The following is a 17863-nucleotide window of genomic DNA, read 5'->3' as shown; positions in this document are numbered from 1 at the left end:
TACCAGCCCAATAATATCTAAAAGGTATGTGAATTGTACCTCAACCATATCGGGTATTTAATGTGAAATGTTTCTGAATACCATGTAAATACTGTTGTGGTATTACACGTATGACTGTCTTTTCATCGCATGAAAAAGATTTAAAAAAAAAAATAATAATAATAATTCTCAACAATTCACATTTTTGTGAATAGCCCTGTCACATTTGGAAATTAAGTACAAAAGTACACTTTCATGAAGGGTCCTTTGTACCTTCATACATTTTTTCCTTACAATCAATATGTTTTATGAAAGGGTTTGACTTAACATTCCCATTAGAAGGCAAACAACAAAAACAAAAATAAAATACGTAAAATTATTTGCAACAGAAAAAACAAATGATTAAATGACGATGTAATATAAATATTTATAAACATACCCTTTTAGTAGCAAGTACATATTTTCTTGAGTAAGACGCCTTGAATTCATTTCATCAAGTTCTTCAAATGCCCTTTCGACGGCAGCATAATTGTCATGTATTAAACTTTTAATAATTTTAAAGAGCTTAGAAAAAAAAAGAGAAAATAGGTTAACTGTCTATATTAATTAATGTAGAGACATATAGCTATATTAATTCATGTAGACACATCTTTGGTTTTACATCCAACACATATAACATATATAACACTTACCTGCTCAGTCGTTCGCCCAGATGGATATTTTTTATCTTCAGGCTCATCAGACACCATAGATTTCTCATCGAACAGACTGGGGACTCCCCTCCTGATAGGATTAATTGTTAATTAGTAGAGCTAATCTCATGATGGTATTTAATATAGTAAGAAGACAGAAAAATAAAGACTCCAAACGGGAAAAAAGCACATGAAAATAACAGCAATTTATCATTGTTCTACTTCTAGTCTAAGTACTCTAAATACTCAAATACCACTACACCTCTAGATTCAACAGAGCCCTGGCTAAAATAAAAAATCCCCCAGTAAATAATGCCTTGCATGTTTCATGCCTGGATTAAAAAAAAAAAAAAAAAAGAGTATCCTGCATACGAACGCCCAGGCAACTAATTTATATAGATCCAGATCTTTCCTGGATTATTTATAAATGAAGCACATATGCAAGGTAGAGTTACTTTTTTATTACAAGGGAAATATCCACAAAAATCATAAATCTATTGAGGAAACCATTTGAGAAGACCTGTTGATAGAGTGGATCAATATTGAAGCAGTGACTTCAACTTCTCCCACATAATAAATTTCACCCAACGGAAAATGAAACAAAGAGTGTTTCTTATTAGACTATAAAAATATATATATATATAAAAAAAAAGACCTTTTTTTGCAAATGTGACAAAGATTCACTATAAGACCTACATAAAGACAGGCGACTGAATACAGACCTTTGGTTAGTAGTGCAAATGAAAGCACTTTGATACATTTGTGTTTATCACCTACAGGAGGATGGTGGAGTCCACAGTTCTAAACACTGCACTACAGTTACCTGTACATGATTAAAATGTGTCTCTAGAGAAATGCATCAGGTGGCCTTGTGGGTTTACCTTCTTGAATCAAGGTTCATACAAATCCCTGTTAAAGATTGCTGTCATGAAAAGCAACAATACTGTTCCAGGTAATACTGTCCAGGTATTAACTAGAGTGTACTGTCGACACTCTAGTTAATGCCTGGAGTAGAATCCCCCAAGGTTCACCTATCCCTATTTCCAAACCATCACTAGCTCTGTAATTAGATCAACCTCCGGAGTGCCCAAGGTTGATCTTTAAAACAGCTGGGAGTCCCACGTTCGCCTATGCTACACTATGATAAGTAAATGTGCTAGCTAATGAGATTTATTTGTGCTTCACTGAGCAAAACCGGTAGCTGTGTTGAGAAGGCCAAACCTTAAAGGCTTTTGTCCGGAGAAATGGCAGGCACTTTGCATCCCTTTAAAAAAAAAAAGCAAGAAGGCCGTTCCAAGTCTCGATGTGAGATGTGGATTTTAAGGGCGACCCCAGGTCATACAGAACTAATCAAGCGAAAACAATACCTAAAATTTGCCTGAAAGCCACCAAGTATCTGAGGACTTTATCAAAAAGAATTAGGAGTCGACAAACACACAAGCAGCGCCAAAGGATCAAATCTTTAAGGTAACATTGTGTGGCTGGATTAAAATTATTTATTCATTGTTAATTTATTTATTTATGTATGTGCAAATGTCCTGCAGGTGCTGGGAAGACTGTGAAAGGAATTGGTTTTAGAGCCAAAGCCAAAATGTTGGTCCATTTAACTCATTCTTTTCCTTAAGGCGATCAAAATACATCCATTTACAGAGCATGTGAAGGAGGAAAAACCCCATATGCGTTATAAAGGCATGAACCAAGGACTTATGCAGGACCACTAGAAGGAAAGGGCCATTAAGGTCCTTTCTTGCCCAAATTAGCAAATGAATGATTAAGTCAACACAGGACTAAATCCCATAAATGGTATAACATAAATAAAGGCAACCAAACACGGAGTAAAGTTTTTTTTTACAAAACAAGTTCATAAATTGTTCACGACTACAAAGACACCAACAATATTAAACTCAGTGTTTTATTATAACTGTCGGGACTCAGGGATATATATAAAAAAAAGTCTATCACGGCAGAAACAAACTGTTATTTCTCCAGGTTTTGCACTTTATCAGACAGGCTAATGAAAGATGCAGTCCAAAAACAGGTGTCTTTGTAATGAATACATTAGGTTGACTAACGACTGGCAAAATGTAATTTATTATTGTTCGTGACTGACAATGTCATCAGAGTTAGAACTATCAGTGGTGCAAAGGTGCACTGGCATCAGGGCCCGCCACAGCTAAGTGGTCATTCCTCTTGATAAGGAAAGCAATGGTGACATGGGTAAATGAAGATCCAGACAAGGCATACCACTAAGTATATGACACTCTCATTACAGCCACTGGTAACTGTTAAGATGTTGCTATAAATACTCCCTACTTGTGAATGACCACTGACCACTTTGCTATTTCATGACCCGAGGATTTAAAGGACCACTCCACACCAATAAAGGAATTCAACTTGCTGAAGTGTTTCATGGGTGAGAAGTATCCCATAATAATGACAATTTATAAAAGTGCAAATTTCTATGAGAAATCACCTTTTTTTTTTTTTTTAACAAATAATAAGTAAAACACCCTCTTCGCTGTCAATCAAACAGAAGCTGCAGATGCTCCCCTGTTGAGTGCGCCTGACTTTCCCACCGTATACTTCAGATCAGGATACTGTGAAGGCGCGCGCAGGAGCCGACGCATGCACACACAGCAGGGGTGCGCTGTTGCACAGAGGGAGACCTTCAGAGGCTTCTCAATCAGAGTCTCTCCATGTGAAGAGACTGAAAGTCTCTTCCAGGGAAAAGAAAAAGAACTGCATAAGAATTGCAACTATTGCAAACTCTGAAAAATGCATGCATGTATTCATTGGGAGTATAATTACTATACAGTGATTTCTCATTTTTTGCCCATCACGGCAGTCCTTTTTAAATCTAGCTCCTATAACGTCTTGCATACCAGTCATTTCCATAAATCCTAGTGTAATCTTAATGGCTTTCCACCTGTAATCTCCCATTCACTCATCACAAGCCCCTAGCTAAACCTCAATCTCTAACCCTTACTCCCAGAACCCTTAACCTAATCCTAATCTAGTTTTCATAATCCCTGTTAACATAAGGCAGCCTGCAAATATAATTATGGATTAAGGGGAGGTTAAAACTGATCTCCAATATAAGTTATTACCATAATTCATGAAATGGGGTTGGGAATGCACAGGTTATTACCTTCTAATGGGTAAGTAGAATACAAGAATATTATTTAGAATATGATGTATCCATGCATCCATGTTCAAATGTTAACAAGGGACAATTGTTTTGTTTTTGTTTTTAAACTAGAAGTTTGTAATAAAAATGTTTTTTTTAAATTAATAATTGTAACATCAACATTTTATATTTTATTTGTGGACAGCTCTACGTGTGATCGTGTGTTTCTCTCCGTGATGTGGGGGAATTTCCTCATTGTATGGCTTGACACTCTCTAACAGCAATCAGCACAGAGGATGAGCAGTCTGAGTCTGACCTGGGACAGACAGCCTCAGTGGGGATCCCATGTACTATGCAACCCTGAGGGACAATGAACACAAGAATTCAAAATAAAAGAGGATAACCCAGGAGCAGATCAGATGATTTCCAGACTAAGCTCCCGCTGTTCATTCCATTAAAACTAGTCTCTTAGAAGAATGGCTCTTTACAGTACAAGTTGCACGGCAAACAGCTTCACTCTTTTCTGCATTGTGAATAAACATTGCTGCTAAGTATAGATACAATATTACACGTGATGTCTTCTAATTAAAAATTTTTTCCCTTCAATGAGAAATACACTCAGAAATAAAATTGACTTACAGGTAAAGTAGCAGTATTCAAAACCAGATCAGTCGATATTTCCAAGACTGCACTGCTTAGCGCGACTCTTCATCCAGCAAACCAACATACACGTATAAGACAGAACACGCTGCTATCAATCACACAGATTTCTTTTTTTTTTTTTTTTTTTTTTTTATGAATGACATCTAGAGAACAGTTGGAGGATCCCTCCCACACACTCAGCAATAGGAGACCACCTTATTTGTTTCTCTTCCAGCAGGAAGTGATAAGAGAATTATGATATAAACTTGACTGTTAATTTTACTGGAAATTTAAAGATTGACAAAGCCATCTCATTCACCTGCTGGCTGAGATAAACTTCAGAGAGGTAGATCAAAACCCTGAGAAGACTTACTGAAGAAAGATATTCAGATAGCCGATTATCAAGTTTAATGATGTGTGATGAGATATGTTTTAATCCACAATACATAGAAATGGGTGGTACAATCCATGGTATGTGCCCAGGGCTACATTTTCCATTAGACAGAGTAGGCACGTGCCTAAAGGCACATTTCCTGTTTTTAGCACTTATAATGTGCCTTTTTAGAGCTAAAATAGGCTGATGGCGAGATTTGGCAAGTGTCTTCTGTAGCCCAGTCAACCAACCATGCTTGTTAGCAGAGCTGCAGGAACTGGCAAACTTATTATCTCTTTTGGATTTCACTACCACCTGTATGCTGATGACACCCAAATATATCCCTCCTCCCCAGACCACTCCCTGCCGTCCTGCAATGTGTCACTGCTTGCTTTTCTTCCATCTCTGACTGAATGTCCTCCTGCTTTCTGAAACTCAATCTCTCTAAAACTGAGCTCCTTGTCTTTCCTCCTCCTAATACTGATCCTCCTCTTTCTCTCTCCCTTCAAGTTAGTGGTATCCACATAAGTCCATCCGTGTAAGTGCGCTGTCTTGGCATCATACTTGACTCTGGTCTCACCTTTGAGCCTCACATCCAGTATGTTGCCAAATCCTGTAGATTCCATCTTAAAAACATAGCCCACATCCACCCCTTTCTAACGCAAGATGCTACCAAGGAGCTTGCCCATGCTCTAGTAATTTCCTGCATGGATCATTGTAACCCTCTCCTAATTGGTCTTCCCAAAAGCCATATTGCCCCTCTACAGTCTGTAATGAATGCTGCCGCCAGACTGATTTTCCTCTCTAGTCAGTCCTCTCACACCTCACCCCTCTGTCAGTCCTTACATTGGCTTCCTGTATAGGAGTCAATTCAAAGTGCTAACCCATACCTATAAAGCATTGAACAATTCTAGCCCCTCTTATATCTCTTCACAGATCCATAGGTATCTCCGCTCTGCCCGTGACCTTCTCCTGTCCGTTGCTCGCACCCGTACAGCCAACTCACGCTTGCAGGATTTCTTGCAGGCGGCTCCCTTCCTATGGAATAGCCTGCCTACCACCATCAGACACTCCCCTACTCTTCAACTGTTTAAGAAGTGTTTAAGAATTGTGTACGGCGCAATTACAGGGTGACCGGCAGGAGGGGATGTGCTCCCTCTCCTGCAGGTCACAGAATGTAGCGTGGCCGAGCAGGCAGACCGTGGTAGAGGAGCTCCTGTTCCCCTACCCGGTCTGACAGGAAGTGCTCACAGAGAGCACAGAACTGCTTCCTGTCAGCCCGGGTACAGTAAGCAGGAGCTCCTCCACCACAGTCTGCCTGCTCGGCCACACTACAGCAAGGTAAAGGGAGAGCTGGGGATGGGGGGGGGGGGGGGGGAACTAATGGGACACATGGGAGATCTGGGGGGAAACTAATGGGAAAAAGGGAGAGCTGGGGGGACTAATGGGAACAGAGAGCTGAGGGGGAGGACTAATGGGACACAGGGAGAGCTGGGGGGACTAATGGGAACAGAGAGCTGAGGGGGGGACTAATGGGACACTGGGAGAGCTGGGGGGACTAATGGGACACAGAGGGAGCTGGGGGAATTAATGGGACACAGGGAGAGCTTGGGAGGGAAACTAATGGGACACAAGGAGAGCTTGGGGGGAACTAATGGAACAAAGGGAGAGCTGGGGGCAAACTAATGGGACATAGGGAGAGCTGGGGGAGGGACTAATTGGACACAGTGAGAGCTGGGGGAGAACTAATGGGAGAAAGGGAGAGCTGGAGGAAAACTAATGGGAGAAAGGGAGAGCTAGGGTGGGGGGAACTAATGGTACACATGGAGAGCTGTGGGGGATTAATGGGACACAGGGAGAGCTGGGGGGACTAATGGCACACAGGGAGAGCTGCGAGAGAACTAATGGGACACAGGGAGAGCTGGGGGAACTAATGGAGAAAGGGAGAGCTGGGGGGACTAATGGGACACAGGGAGAGCTGGGGGAACTAATGGTGAAAGGGAGAGCTGGGGTGGAGGAAACTAATGGGATAAAGGGAGAGCTGTGGGGGAACTAATGGGACACATGGAGGGCTGGGAGGGGGTATTGGGACACATGGAGGGCTGGAAGGGGGTATAGGGACACATGGAGGGCTGGGGGGAACTAATGGAACACATGGAGGGCATATGGACACATGGAGGGCTGGGAGGGGGTATAGGGACACATGGAGGGCTGGAGGGGAACTATTGGGACACATGGAGGGCTGGGAGGAGGGTATAGTGACACATGGAGGGCTGGGGGAAATGTACATCTGCTTACAACAAATCCGCTATTTTGTCTATTTTGAAGTCCTATGAGTGCTCTCTTTCACGTTTGAGTGATAGTTTTCAGTTGTAAGGTTTTTCCCGCTTCCATATCTGCACACTATGCTGGCGCAATGCATTATGGGGCTGGTATTGATTTTTTTTTTCAGGGCTGCTTTTCACTCCAAGTCCGGCCCTGCCTCCTATAGAATGTAAGCTCGTTCGAGCAGGGTCCTCTTCAACCTATCATTCCTGAAAGTTTTCTTGTAATTGTCCTAATTATAGTTAAATCCCCCTCTCATAATATTGTAAAGCGCTACGTAATCTGTTGGCGCTATATAAACGGTGATCATAATAATAATAATAATAATAACAACTGTAATAAAGCACTGCCGGTTCCTCCAGTGTGGCTGGACAGGAAGTGAAAGGGATCACTTCCCATCTGCCCACTAACAGCCTCTCACACAGGAAATGTCTTGCAGGAGGTGGAGGGACAGCATTGAGTGATGCATACTGAATAAAAGCTACTGCAGTTCAAAAATAAAGCATAGGAGGCTGATTTAACTACAAGAGACATACAAGTGTGCAAGTTTTACCAAAAAGCCTTCACATTTTTCCCTAGACCTAAATTTTATTTTTATTTTTATTTAAAGCATTTTTATTGATGCACTTGTACAGTTTGACATAGTTTACAAATTTACTATCAGAGCCACTTGAGTGTTATTCAACATGGTAATTCACATTCCTTGTCTATGTATCGGCTAGTACCTATCTGACCTCGTGCATTTCTCGAACCTACTATTGTGGCTACCTCCGCGATAGAAAAAGAGAGTTAAAACTACCTAGAATCGTGGCTTAATCTCGTGAACCATAACCTTTAACTGTTTTCTTTTGCCTTTTAACTAGACTCCCCGCTTCATATGCTGTCCCTGTGTGTGTACCTGTTCGCCATCCTCCTTCCCTCCTATGAAATTCGTTTCCCCCCTAGGTCTCCCTCCGGTGTTTGTGTATTTATAGATATTACAGCTTGGTTACTCCCTTTTCCGGTGTGGGTATTAATTGAGAGTAATGTAGGCTATAGCTTTTGCTTTTCTCAATTCTCCCTGTTTGAGGTGAAGCCGAGGTCACCCCTCCTCCCCCCCCGACCGCTCCCCCCCCCGTCTCTCCCCTGGTTTCTGTGCTGGAGTGCACTGTCGCTGCCGCCTCCCCTCCCCTCCCCCCCACTGCCCGCGGCCCCCCCCCCGGTCATTGTAGGGATTGGGGCATTGAGAGACCTGTTCCTATGGCTGTTGCGTATGTCTCCCTGCGGTGTCTCATTTGTTCCTTCCCTCCCCCCGTGCCCCTGCTGGAGGGGGGATCGGGATTATTGGGCTTCAGGCTTGGGAGGGGGGGTATGGGCAGATATAGAGATGTTCTGTATAGAGAGGGTAAAGCGGGTGAAGGGTCAGTGTAGGACCACCTTTTTTCAGATGGAATTCTCAGGTCTCTCCCCCCCCCGCCAGGGCCGCCTCCTGCCCCCCGCGGGGCTGTCAGCCCCCGCCCTCGCGCCCTCTGTCCGCTTGCTGGGTCATCTGAGAGCCATTTTGTCCAGTGGTACCAGGTCTGGTAGTATCGTTGGGTCCTCCCCGTTGATGTCAAAATGAGTTCCTCAATTTCTCTGATTTCTTCCACTCTTTTTACCCAGTCTCTAGTGGTGGGTACTGCTTTTAGTCTCCAGTGGCTGGGTATCAGGCTATGTGCTGCATTGAGTAAGTGCGGTATCACTGTCTTTTTGTATTTCGTAGGTGGCATAGAGGTGACATGTAACAGATAGGCTTCAGGGGTGAACTCTACGCTGGCGTCTGTTATATCGGAAATGATCGTGTGCACCCCCTCCCAGAAGGGTTTGATGTCGTGGCAGTTCCACCAAATGTGGAATTGTGTGCCCAGTTCCTTTTCGCAGCGCCAGCACTCTGGGTTTCCGCTTAGGCCCGCGGCGGAAAGCCTTGCGGGGGTCTTATACCAGTGGGTAACTAGCTTGTATCCCAATTCCTGGTACTTTGTGCTAATTGAGGATTTGTGTATGTTCACAAATACTTCTAGCCATTGGTCATCCGTGAGCGTGTGTCCCAGGTCGTTCTCCCAGTACTTAGTATAATATGGGGGTTGATTTCCTCTCTGGGTAGATAGTATCATTTGGTATAGTACCGATATCCCATGCGCTAAGGGGGTGTCTTGATCACACAATGCTTCGTATGCGGTGGGTTGTCTGTGTGTCGGAGGTCTTTTTGTATCTTCTCCAAGAGTGGGTCAAAGTTATGGTGAAATAAGTCAGACAGCTTTGCTGTTACCCACACCCCCAGGTATTTCAAGGCTGCGCCACACCAGTGTAGTGGGAATTTGTCGCGAATTCTTCGCACCGTACGCGTGTCACATCCTACGTTCAGGATTTCCGATTTTTTGTAGTTGATCTGTAGGTTCGAGAGGAGATGATATTCCTCGAATGCGTGCATAAGTGCCCTCAAGGACGTACCCGGGTCTGTGACTGAGAAAAGCAGATCATCGGCATACGCCGAGAGTTTGCTTTCTCCCCAGGGCCCCCCCACTCCCCCCACCTCCGAGTTCCCCCGTATTGCGTTGAGGAATGGTTCCAGGCTGATAACGAAGAGTAGGGGCGATAGGGGGCATCCCTGTCGGGTTCCGTTGCGTATGTCAAATGGGCGCGATAGAATCCCATTCACACAGACTCTTGCAGCTGGTTTACAATAGAGAGCCTGTATCCACGAGAACATATATGGCCCGAATCCTGCCTGTTTAAGCGCTACCATAAGAAATGACCAATCCACCCTGTCGAACGCCTTCTCCGCATCCATCGATATCATCAGTGCAGGGGACAAGTGCTGTTGAGGTGCGTGTATCAGGTTGATGACTTTTACCGTGTTGTCTCTTGCCTCCCTGCCTTTGACGAATCCCACCTGGTCCGGATGGATGAGCCCCGGCAGGTGTGGTTGGATGCGGAGAGCTAGGATCTTTGTAAAAAGCTTTAAGTCTGCGTTCAACAGAGAGATCGGCCTATAACTGGCGCACTCTGTTGGGTCCTTCCCCTCCTTTGGTAGTACCACCACGTGAGCCAGCAGCATAGCAGGATCTAGTGTGTTCCCTTCCCTGATGGAATTGAAGACTGTCATCAGGTGTGGCGCTAGGGCCGCCACATATCTTTTATAATACTGTACGGTGAACCCGTCTGGCCCCGGGCTTTTCCCTGTCTTCGCGAGCTTCACCACCTGATGTATCTCTTCTATAGAGATGGGTTCGTCCAGTGCTTCTTTTGCTTCTGTGCTTAGTTTAGAGGTGATGTGGCGTGTGACATACTCCCTGCGCTTGTCTTGAATACTTGTGGTATCCCCTTCTGCGTTCTCTGCTGTGTGTTTGAGATTGTACAAGGTGGCGTAATATTGTCTAAAAGCTTCTGCTATGGCTTTTGGGGTCAGGTGGCTTTCTCCCCCTTGGTTAATCTGTGGCACATAACATTTCTGTCGCCTGGCTCGTAATGCTTGCACTATCCTGCCTTCCCCAAAATCCTCCAGGGCTCCAAGTGTCTTCTGTAGGAAGACCTTCTGGCCCTTGTTGGGTAGGTATACGTTTGCGAACGTGTACTTTACTTGGTGAATTGTGCCCTTCAGGAAGATGAATCTCCCTTGGGGGTCTGCTTGTTCCTCTTCTTTCTGGAAGGGGGTGTCTTCCGAAAAGAGAATGGCCACCCCTTTAGACTTGTTGAGCGGGTTGTTCGCGAAGTATAGACCTAAATTTAACCCTTCCCAAAACATTTCCTAAGTCATAAATGTAACCACTTGAAGTCTAAACTTTCCCTTACTCCTAGTTTTAACTCCAAATAACAACTAAATACCCAATGAACCTCAATGTTTTAGAAATGACAGAGCAAAGAGAGGAGGAGGCATTGTTATTTATGTTGACAATTCCATAAAGTTTACCCCTTTACAAAACCTTAGTCCTCCTGCCACCTTTGATTTCCTTTCTGGCACAATTGAGATCCCGTGCAGTAAATCAATCATTGTTGCAGGAATCTACCGCCCACGTAGCTCCCCTGTGCATTCCCTTTCTGACATAGCCCATCTCCTTAGTGAAACCATAGTTTAAAACTCTAAAAGTGAACTGTTGGTCTTTGGAGATTTTAATATTGATTGGCTGAATCCTAAAAATAATAGTTCTTGCACGCTGTTTAAGACTTTGCAGCTAACGCAATTAATCTCCTCCCCAACTCGCATAAACATTAAAAGCCATAACCATACCCTGCTCGATTGGATTCTCTCCACTTCTCCTGATAGAATACAGGAGGCCGGTGTTCTTCCAAACAGTTTCGGTGATCACTGTTTAGTGTACTGTGTGCGCAAAATAAAGGCTATTAAATCCTCTCCCAAGGTTAAAATAACTAGGTCCTTCAAAAAATGTAATCTTGAATCCTTTCTAAAGGACATCAAGAACCTCCCATGGCACAGATTAAACATTATCCCAGATCTAGACAGTGCTGTTGAATTCTTTCAGTTTGAACTCCTACAAATTTGGAATTTGCATTCCCGCTGCGTAAGGTGAGGGTAAAAGGAGCACATATGAACTGGATCACAGCTGATCTCATCCAAATGTACCAGTTTTGGGATTCTTTGTGGTCAAAGTTTAACCCCTTAAGGACCAAACTTCAGGAATAAAAGGGAATCATGACATGTCACACATGTCATGTGTCCTTAAGGGGTTAAGCGTACTGGCTCTATGAATGATCACTGTGTGTATAGACAATGGTGAAATATATGTACAAAACAGACAAAATTGGCCAAGGCCCAATATTTCTATGTCATTCTGAACAATAACATCTCAAACCCTAGAAACTTTTGGAAAGTCATAAATAAACTACAAACTCCCCCAATCCACTCCCAACCCTCCACTGTCAAAGTGGATAACCAAACCCTGCAACTTCCCTTAGATGTAGCAAATGCCTTTTACAATTATTTTGTTGGATGCTCTACTGCCCTGATTGCCAAGCTAATAAATGAGACGCATCCTGAAACTACAAATGTGGATCAGGTCCCACTAAATTTGCAAAGTCCAAATAAAGACAAGTTCATTTTTAGACCTGTACCTGTTAGTGTCATTGAAAAACATCTTAATAATCTAAAAATGAAAATTGAAAGCTTGGGGAAATGTATTATTATCATGGATAGGTAAAATATCTGCAATTAAGATGCAAATCTTACCAAAAATACTTTACCTATTCAGATCTTTACAGATTAAGGTTCCTCAAACATTTATTACATCTTTACAAGCGATATTGCTACGTTTTAGCTGGGGAGGGAAGCATCCCCGAGTCCCAAAAGGTTTAATAATGAGACAAGTGAAGTGCGGAGGTATGGGGTTTCCGAATTTGAAAATGTACTATCACGCTGCAATTTTAACTAACATAGCTTCTATTAACCCACAGAGATATAATCCGCAATGGGTGGCAATAGAAGAACATTGCTGCGGAACCCAGGATCTTTATTCTTTAATATGGCTCCCCCTACAAAAACGGAAAGTAACTCCTGACATATTACACCCGACAAGAATTCTATTTAAAATTTGGGATAATAATAGAGCAAGCTTATGTTCAGGGCACCCATGGTCACTGGCAACCCCCATAAAAAGTTTATATAGCTGTAATGAAACATTTCCGTACTTACAATGGTATAGAAAAGGAATTACACATATCTCTAAACTCTACACGACAGAGGGGTTAAAGCCTTTTTCGACTCTCCAATCGGAATTTACACTTCTTCCACAATCTAAATTTGCATATTGGCAGATTAAAGCCCTTCTGTCTGACAATAATTTATATGTAGGACACCGAACAACTCGAAAGATAGTTACAAAATTTGAAGAGATGTGTATAGCACTTACTCCACCTAGGAAAGTACTATCGCTCTGTTATAACATTCTAACAAACCCAAGAGAAACAGCAACACCGAAATTTATGATAGATTGGCAAACTGATATACAAGAAATTATATCAGAAGATGAATGGAACAATATTTTTACGGCACATTTGGGAATGTCTTCATGCACAGGACACTTTGAAATATCACGGAAAATCCTATATAGATGGTATATGGTACCTACCCGCATTCATGCAATTTATTCTGACGTACAAGACACATGTTGGAGATGCCACTCCTATAAAGGAACTATGCTTCATATATGGTGGACATGTGAAAGAGTCAACAATTTATGGAGAGAGGTCGAAACAATGATCCAAGAGGTGACATCATATAAGTTAGATCACACACCGAAAACACTTCTTCTCAAAGCCTTTCCGGACCATATCCCTAAATCTATGCGCAAATTAATTTTTTTATTACTATCTATAGTGTCAATTCTTATAGCTAGAAATTGGAAAACTACAATCTTACCTACAATAGATGAAATCAAAACATTAATGTCCCTGACTACAGATTATGAGCTTACCATGTGGAACCAGACTAAAATTGGGAAACTAAGTTTAAAAGTAGCTAGCTGTTGGAAAACTTATAGACAAAGATAATAACCGAATAAGCTTAACAGACATATGGGGTATATATTTAGAATAGGATGTGAGAAATTAAACCTATTCTTTTAGTTATTACCAGAACATAACTCAGAATATAACTGAGTAGGAATTAATGAAATTTAATAATAACCATTAAAATTTTGGCTTAGCCCCTTGTGGATCGATCTCTTGGAATGAAAGCGAGTTGAGATATATTACATATCGTGAGTGCCGATGAGGGGTTAATTGAGTCTTCACTATTGGCCTAGGTCAAGCTTTAACACAATTCAAGATATATACAACTAACAGGACACATAATTTATTCCTTTTCTTAATATTACGCAACCAAACCAAATATAAGTTCTTACTGACAGACTAGTTTAAATATATGAATGTCTAGGAGAGACTTTTTTCCTTTTTCCTTTTATTTATTTATTTATTTATTTTTATTTCTTTTTTTTTTTTTTTCTATTTTCTTCAGTAGTTGTTAACAAATCCTGAGGGGAATCTTAGAGTGGACATATTGGTATCCAATAGGGTATATGTAATAAATGTGGACAGGATTTATATAGTTTAAAGGCAATATGACTAATGCATAATATTGTATAATAAGTGTATGACTAAAATGTTCTAACACTACTGACTGTACCCCAATCCCTTTTTTTCTTTCTGTACCCCTTGTTTGTTTTCTGTTTTTTTTTTTTTTTCTTTCTCCTCTTGAAATCTTCTGAAAAATAAAGTAAAAATACAATAATCTAAAAATGAAAAGCCAGTCCGGACCTGATCAAATCCCAGCAATGCAGTTGAAGCTCAGTGCGCCGGCAATTGCTAAACCCATCGCAACTCTAATTAACGAATCCTTGGTGTCTGGATACATACACAAACTTTGGAAGACTGCGAGAGTAGTGCCTATCCATAAAAGTGGTGACACTACTTTGGTTTCTAACTATCGTCCTATATCATTGCTATTGTCAAAAATCTTAGAAAAATGTGTCCATACGCAACTATGTGAGTACTACCAACAATCAAACTATCTGACCCCTGATCAATCGGGCTTTCGCCAGAATCACTCCACTACAACTGTCCTCTTAAAAGTTTGCAATGACATCCAAACTGGCATGGAACAAGGAGACCTAACTGGAGCTATTGTCCTTGATTTTGCAAAGGCCTTTGACACAGAAGACCACGACATTCTACTGCACAAACTCAAAAACTCAGGTATTGGTGATTGTTCGCTAAACTGGTTTTGATCGTATGTATCAGATCGCTCGCAATATGTGTCCGTTTCTGACAGCGAATCCCTCCCTCTCCCAGTCACTTGTGGTGTTCCCCAAGGTTCCATTCTCGGCCACCTACTATTTACATTATTTATAAATGATCTGCCTAATGTCTGCAAATCCTCAAATGTACACATGTACGCAGATGACACGGTAATCTATGCGAGCAATTCCGATCTACCGCAGCTTGAGGCTGTACTCCAAGACCAGTTTACAGAGGTAGAAAAGTGGATCGCAAAAAATAAACTCTTCCTGAACACTGACAAAACTGTCACAATGATCTTTGGAACAGTACCTAAATTACACAAATTACACAATTCCCACCTATCCATCAAAACAAATTCAAATGGCACACTGACCGAGGTCCACTCTTTCAAATACTTGGGTATGATGTTAGACCCCAATCTATCTTTTGGCCTGCACATAGAAAAGCTTGCATCTAAACACCATTGTGACATGCTAAAAGAACTAAACTGGCTGTCGCTGGAATCCAGACGCACCCTTCATCTTTCCAGCCTTGTGTTTAAGAGCTTTTCTGGGAAACTCCCACCCTACCTGAACACAATGCTTTCCCCGGCTGTTCCCACTTCCTATAACCTCCGATCCAGTACCAACACTTTACTTAGTCTACCTCAATACAAAAAGAAAGCAGCCCGATCCTCCTTCTCCTACAGAGCACCGCAATTGTGGAATGACCTCCCGCACAATTTAAAATCTTCCCTAAGCCTAAAGTCCTTTAAGAGATCCCTTTCTACATACCTCAAAACAGAATTCACCTGTCATGGTTGATTATATATTTCCTACCTGTTCTACGTTAAATTTTGTATTTATTGTGTATTAATATTGTTTTTGTATTTTATTGTACCCTAATTGTAACAATGCAATGATTTGTTGATCCAGGACATACTTGAAAACGAGAGAAATCTCAATGTATCTTTCCGGGTCAAATATTTTATAAATAAATAAATAAATAAATAATTCTAAAGTTTACTCAATTCTAACTCTAAATATACTGAATAATCACCACCCTCTGTACCCAAATACGAAATTCATCCCACTCTAACCCTAAAATTCAGTTATTAGATATTGATAGATGTTTCTTTTAAAGTTTTTTTTAAGCCTGTAATACCCAGTTAATAAAATTATTAAATCTGCATTTTTTGGGGTGCAGATGGGGCGGGGGTGCCTTAGAATTACATGCTTAAAGGCATTTGGTATGTAAGTCAGGCACTGTCCCTTTATATCCTATGACCCCTTGTGTTTCTGCTGCAGCAATTATGGGTCCCATGACATATTGCATACTTCCCTACTTCAAAGTCCCATCAAGCGGCATGCCAGTGGGCGTGTTAAATGGTGCAGAAAGAGGTAGACCTGCAGAGAGTGGGGGCAGGTTCACCCAAAGAACTAACAGGTCAGCCTGGCATGCATGCAAACCAGGCTGCCTGTCAATCATACAGACAAGTCTACTGAGGGTGGAACATCCAGGGAGCAATGTTTCAGTGCTCTCTGCTGGGTTTCAGTGCTATTATCGTAGTGTACGCACGTCTGATAATGTGCTCACACTAGGCTGTTTGGGGATTGTTCCAAAGTTAGGATTTCGGGACAAGACGCATAATTGTGACTGTCTTGCTGAAATTGAGACGATTGAGAGGCCTGATATTGTCACACTCCTGTCCCTTCAGTCAAAAACTGACAAAAAGGAATAATATCTGAGGGAGTCTTTGTTTTTCCAAATCTCTAATCTGCTCTGGCAAGGGGTGCAAATTTTTATTGGATTCCAGTCCCTATCAGAGCTCTCCTGGTTTCCCCAATGTGCTGCTACTTGTAATCAGCACCTGATTAACTGCTCAATAGGCAACCCTTTATAGAAAAAGGAACAATTGCTTTTTAAGAGCATCCGTTAAACTTGACACAGTGCCAGATCTGAAGCCATTGTAACACTATTTGCAGGATATTTCGTACAATCCATTCTTTTCCAACACTTGTAATAAGCCCTAATGCAAACATTAACAACCTGAACAAACATCACCCTATAATATTACTGAACTTCTCATTTACCAAACCCAGAGAATGGGCACATATGGTTTCATTGTATCTAAAACACTATTGATTTTTTTCCCTAAAACTTCCGCACACTACACATGTGCATTCTCTGCCAAAGAATAAAATCAGCCCTGGAATCTCCGTCGCTCAAACCAACAGGATGATGTATAAAAACATAGAGTCTTATTAAAGAGAACAACCACAATGAAAAAAGAATTATTTACACTGATTCACACAGCAAACCACACACGATGTTTGTTAACATTGTTTTTTCAAACAGTCAATCCTACTAATATGTAAGTTATTTGATAGGTTATACAGATAGCTAGGTAAAACATTACCTGTGTTATTTAAGTAAAAAATATTTTGAATTTCATCCATTTTTCTATGGATTTTTTTAAACTTATGTTAGGGATGTGGCACAAAATCCATATATGCACAATACGTTCACAACCCTTTTTTTTTAGAATCCAGTAAGAAAGATACGGAACTTCCTCAAAAGTAAATCCAGGTTCCCCGGAACCCTTTAAACCTTTTTATTTTTATAAATGTGACAATAATTTCTGTCCGTAGTTATTTCCTGACTTACTGGCCTGTAACTATTTAACTCCCCCAGTCAATTTTATGATTTTGGGACACGTGCAATTCTCCAGCCGTGAAGTGCAACCTCTGTTATTAAAGGGACACTATAGTCACCTGAACAACTTTAGCTTAATGAAGCAGTTTTGGTGTATAGAAAATGCCCCTGCAGCCTCACTGCTCAATCCTCTGCCATTTAGGAGTTAAATCCCTTTGTTTATGAACCCTAGTCACACCTTCCTGCATGTGACTTACACAGCCTTCCATAAACACTTCCTGTAAAGAGAGCCCTATTTAGGCTTTCTTTATTGCAAGTTCT

General features: G+C 41.5%; 1 protein-coding gene across 1 annotated transcript in view; it reads right to left on the bottom strand.

The window, feature by feature from the left end:
- LOC134614390 (EF-hand calcium-binding domain-containing protein 6-like) overlaps positions 1-17863 on the bottom strand; it is a 144228-nt gene that overhangs the window by 9432 nt on the left and 116933 nt on the right. Inside the window, exons 14-15 of the mRNA XM_063458122.1 lie at positions 672-762; positions 419-543 (exon numbers count right to left, since the gene is read on the bottom strand). Of these exons, the coding sequence (XP_063314192.1) occupies positions 419-543; positions 672-762 (216 nt within the window). The remainder of the gene's footprint in view (positions 1-418; positions 544-671; positions 763-17863) is intronic.

Source organism: Pelobates fuscus, chromosome 6 (genome assembly GCF_036172605.1).
Source record: "Pelobates fuscus isolate aPelFus1 chromosome 6, aPelFus1.pri, whole genome shotgun sequence".
NCBI classification, from domain to species: domain Eukaryota; kingdom Metazoa; phylum Chordata; class Amphibia; order Anura; family Pelobatidae; genus Pelobates; species Pelobates fuscus.
The sequence above is the reverse complement of the archived record's forward strand: the minus strand, read 5'-3'. Positions and strand labels throughout refer to the sequence as shown.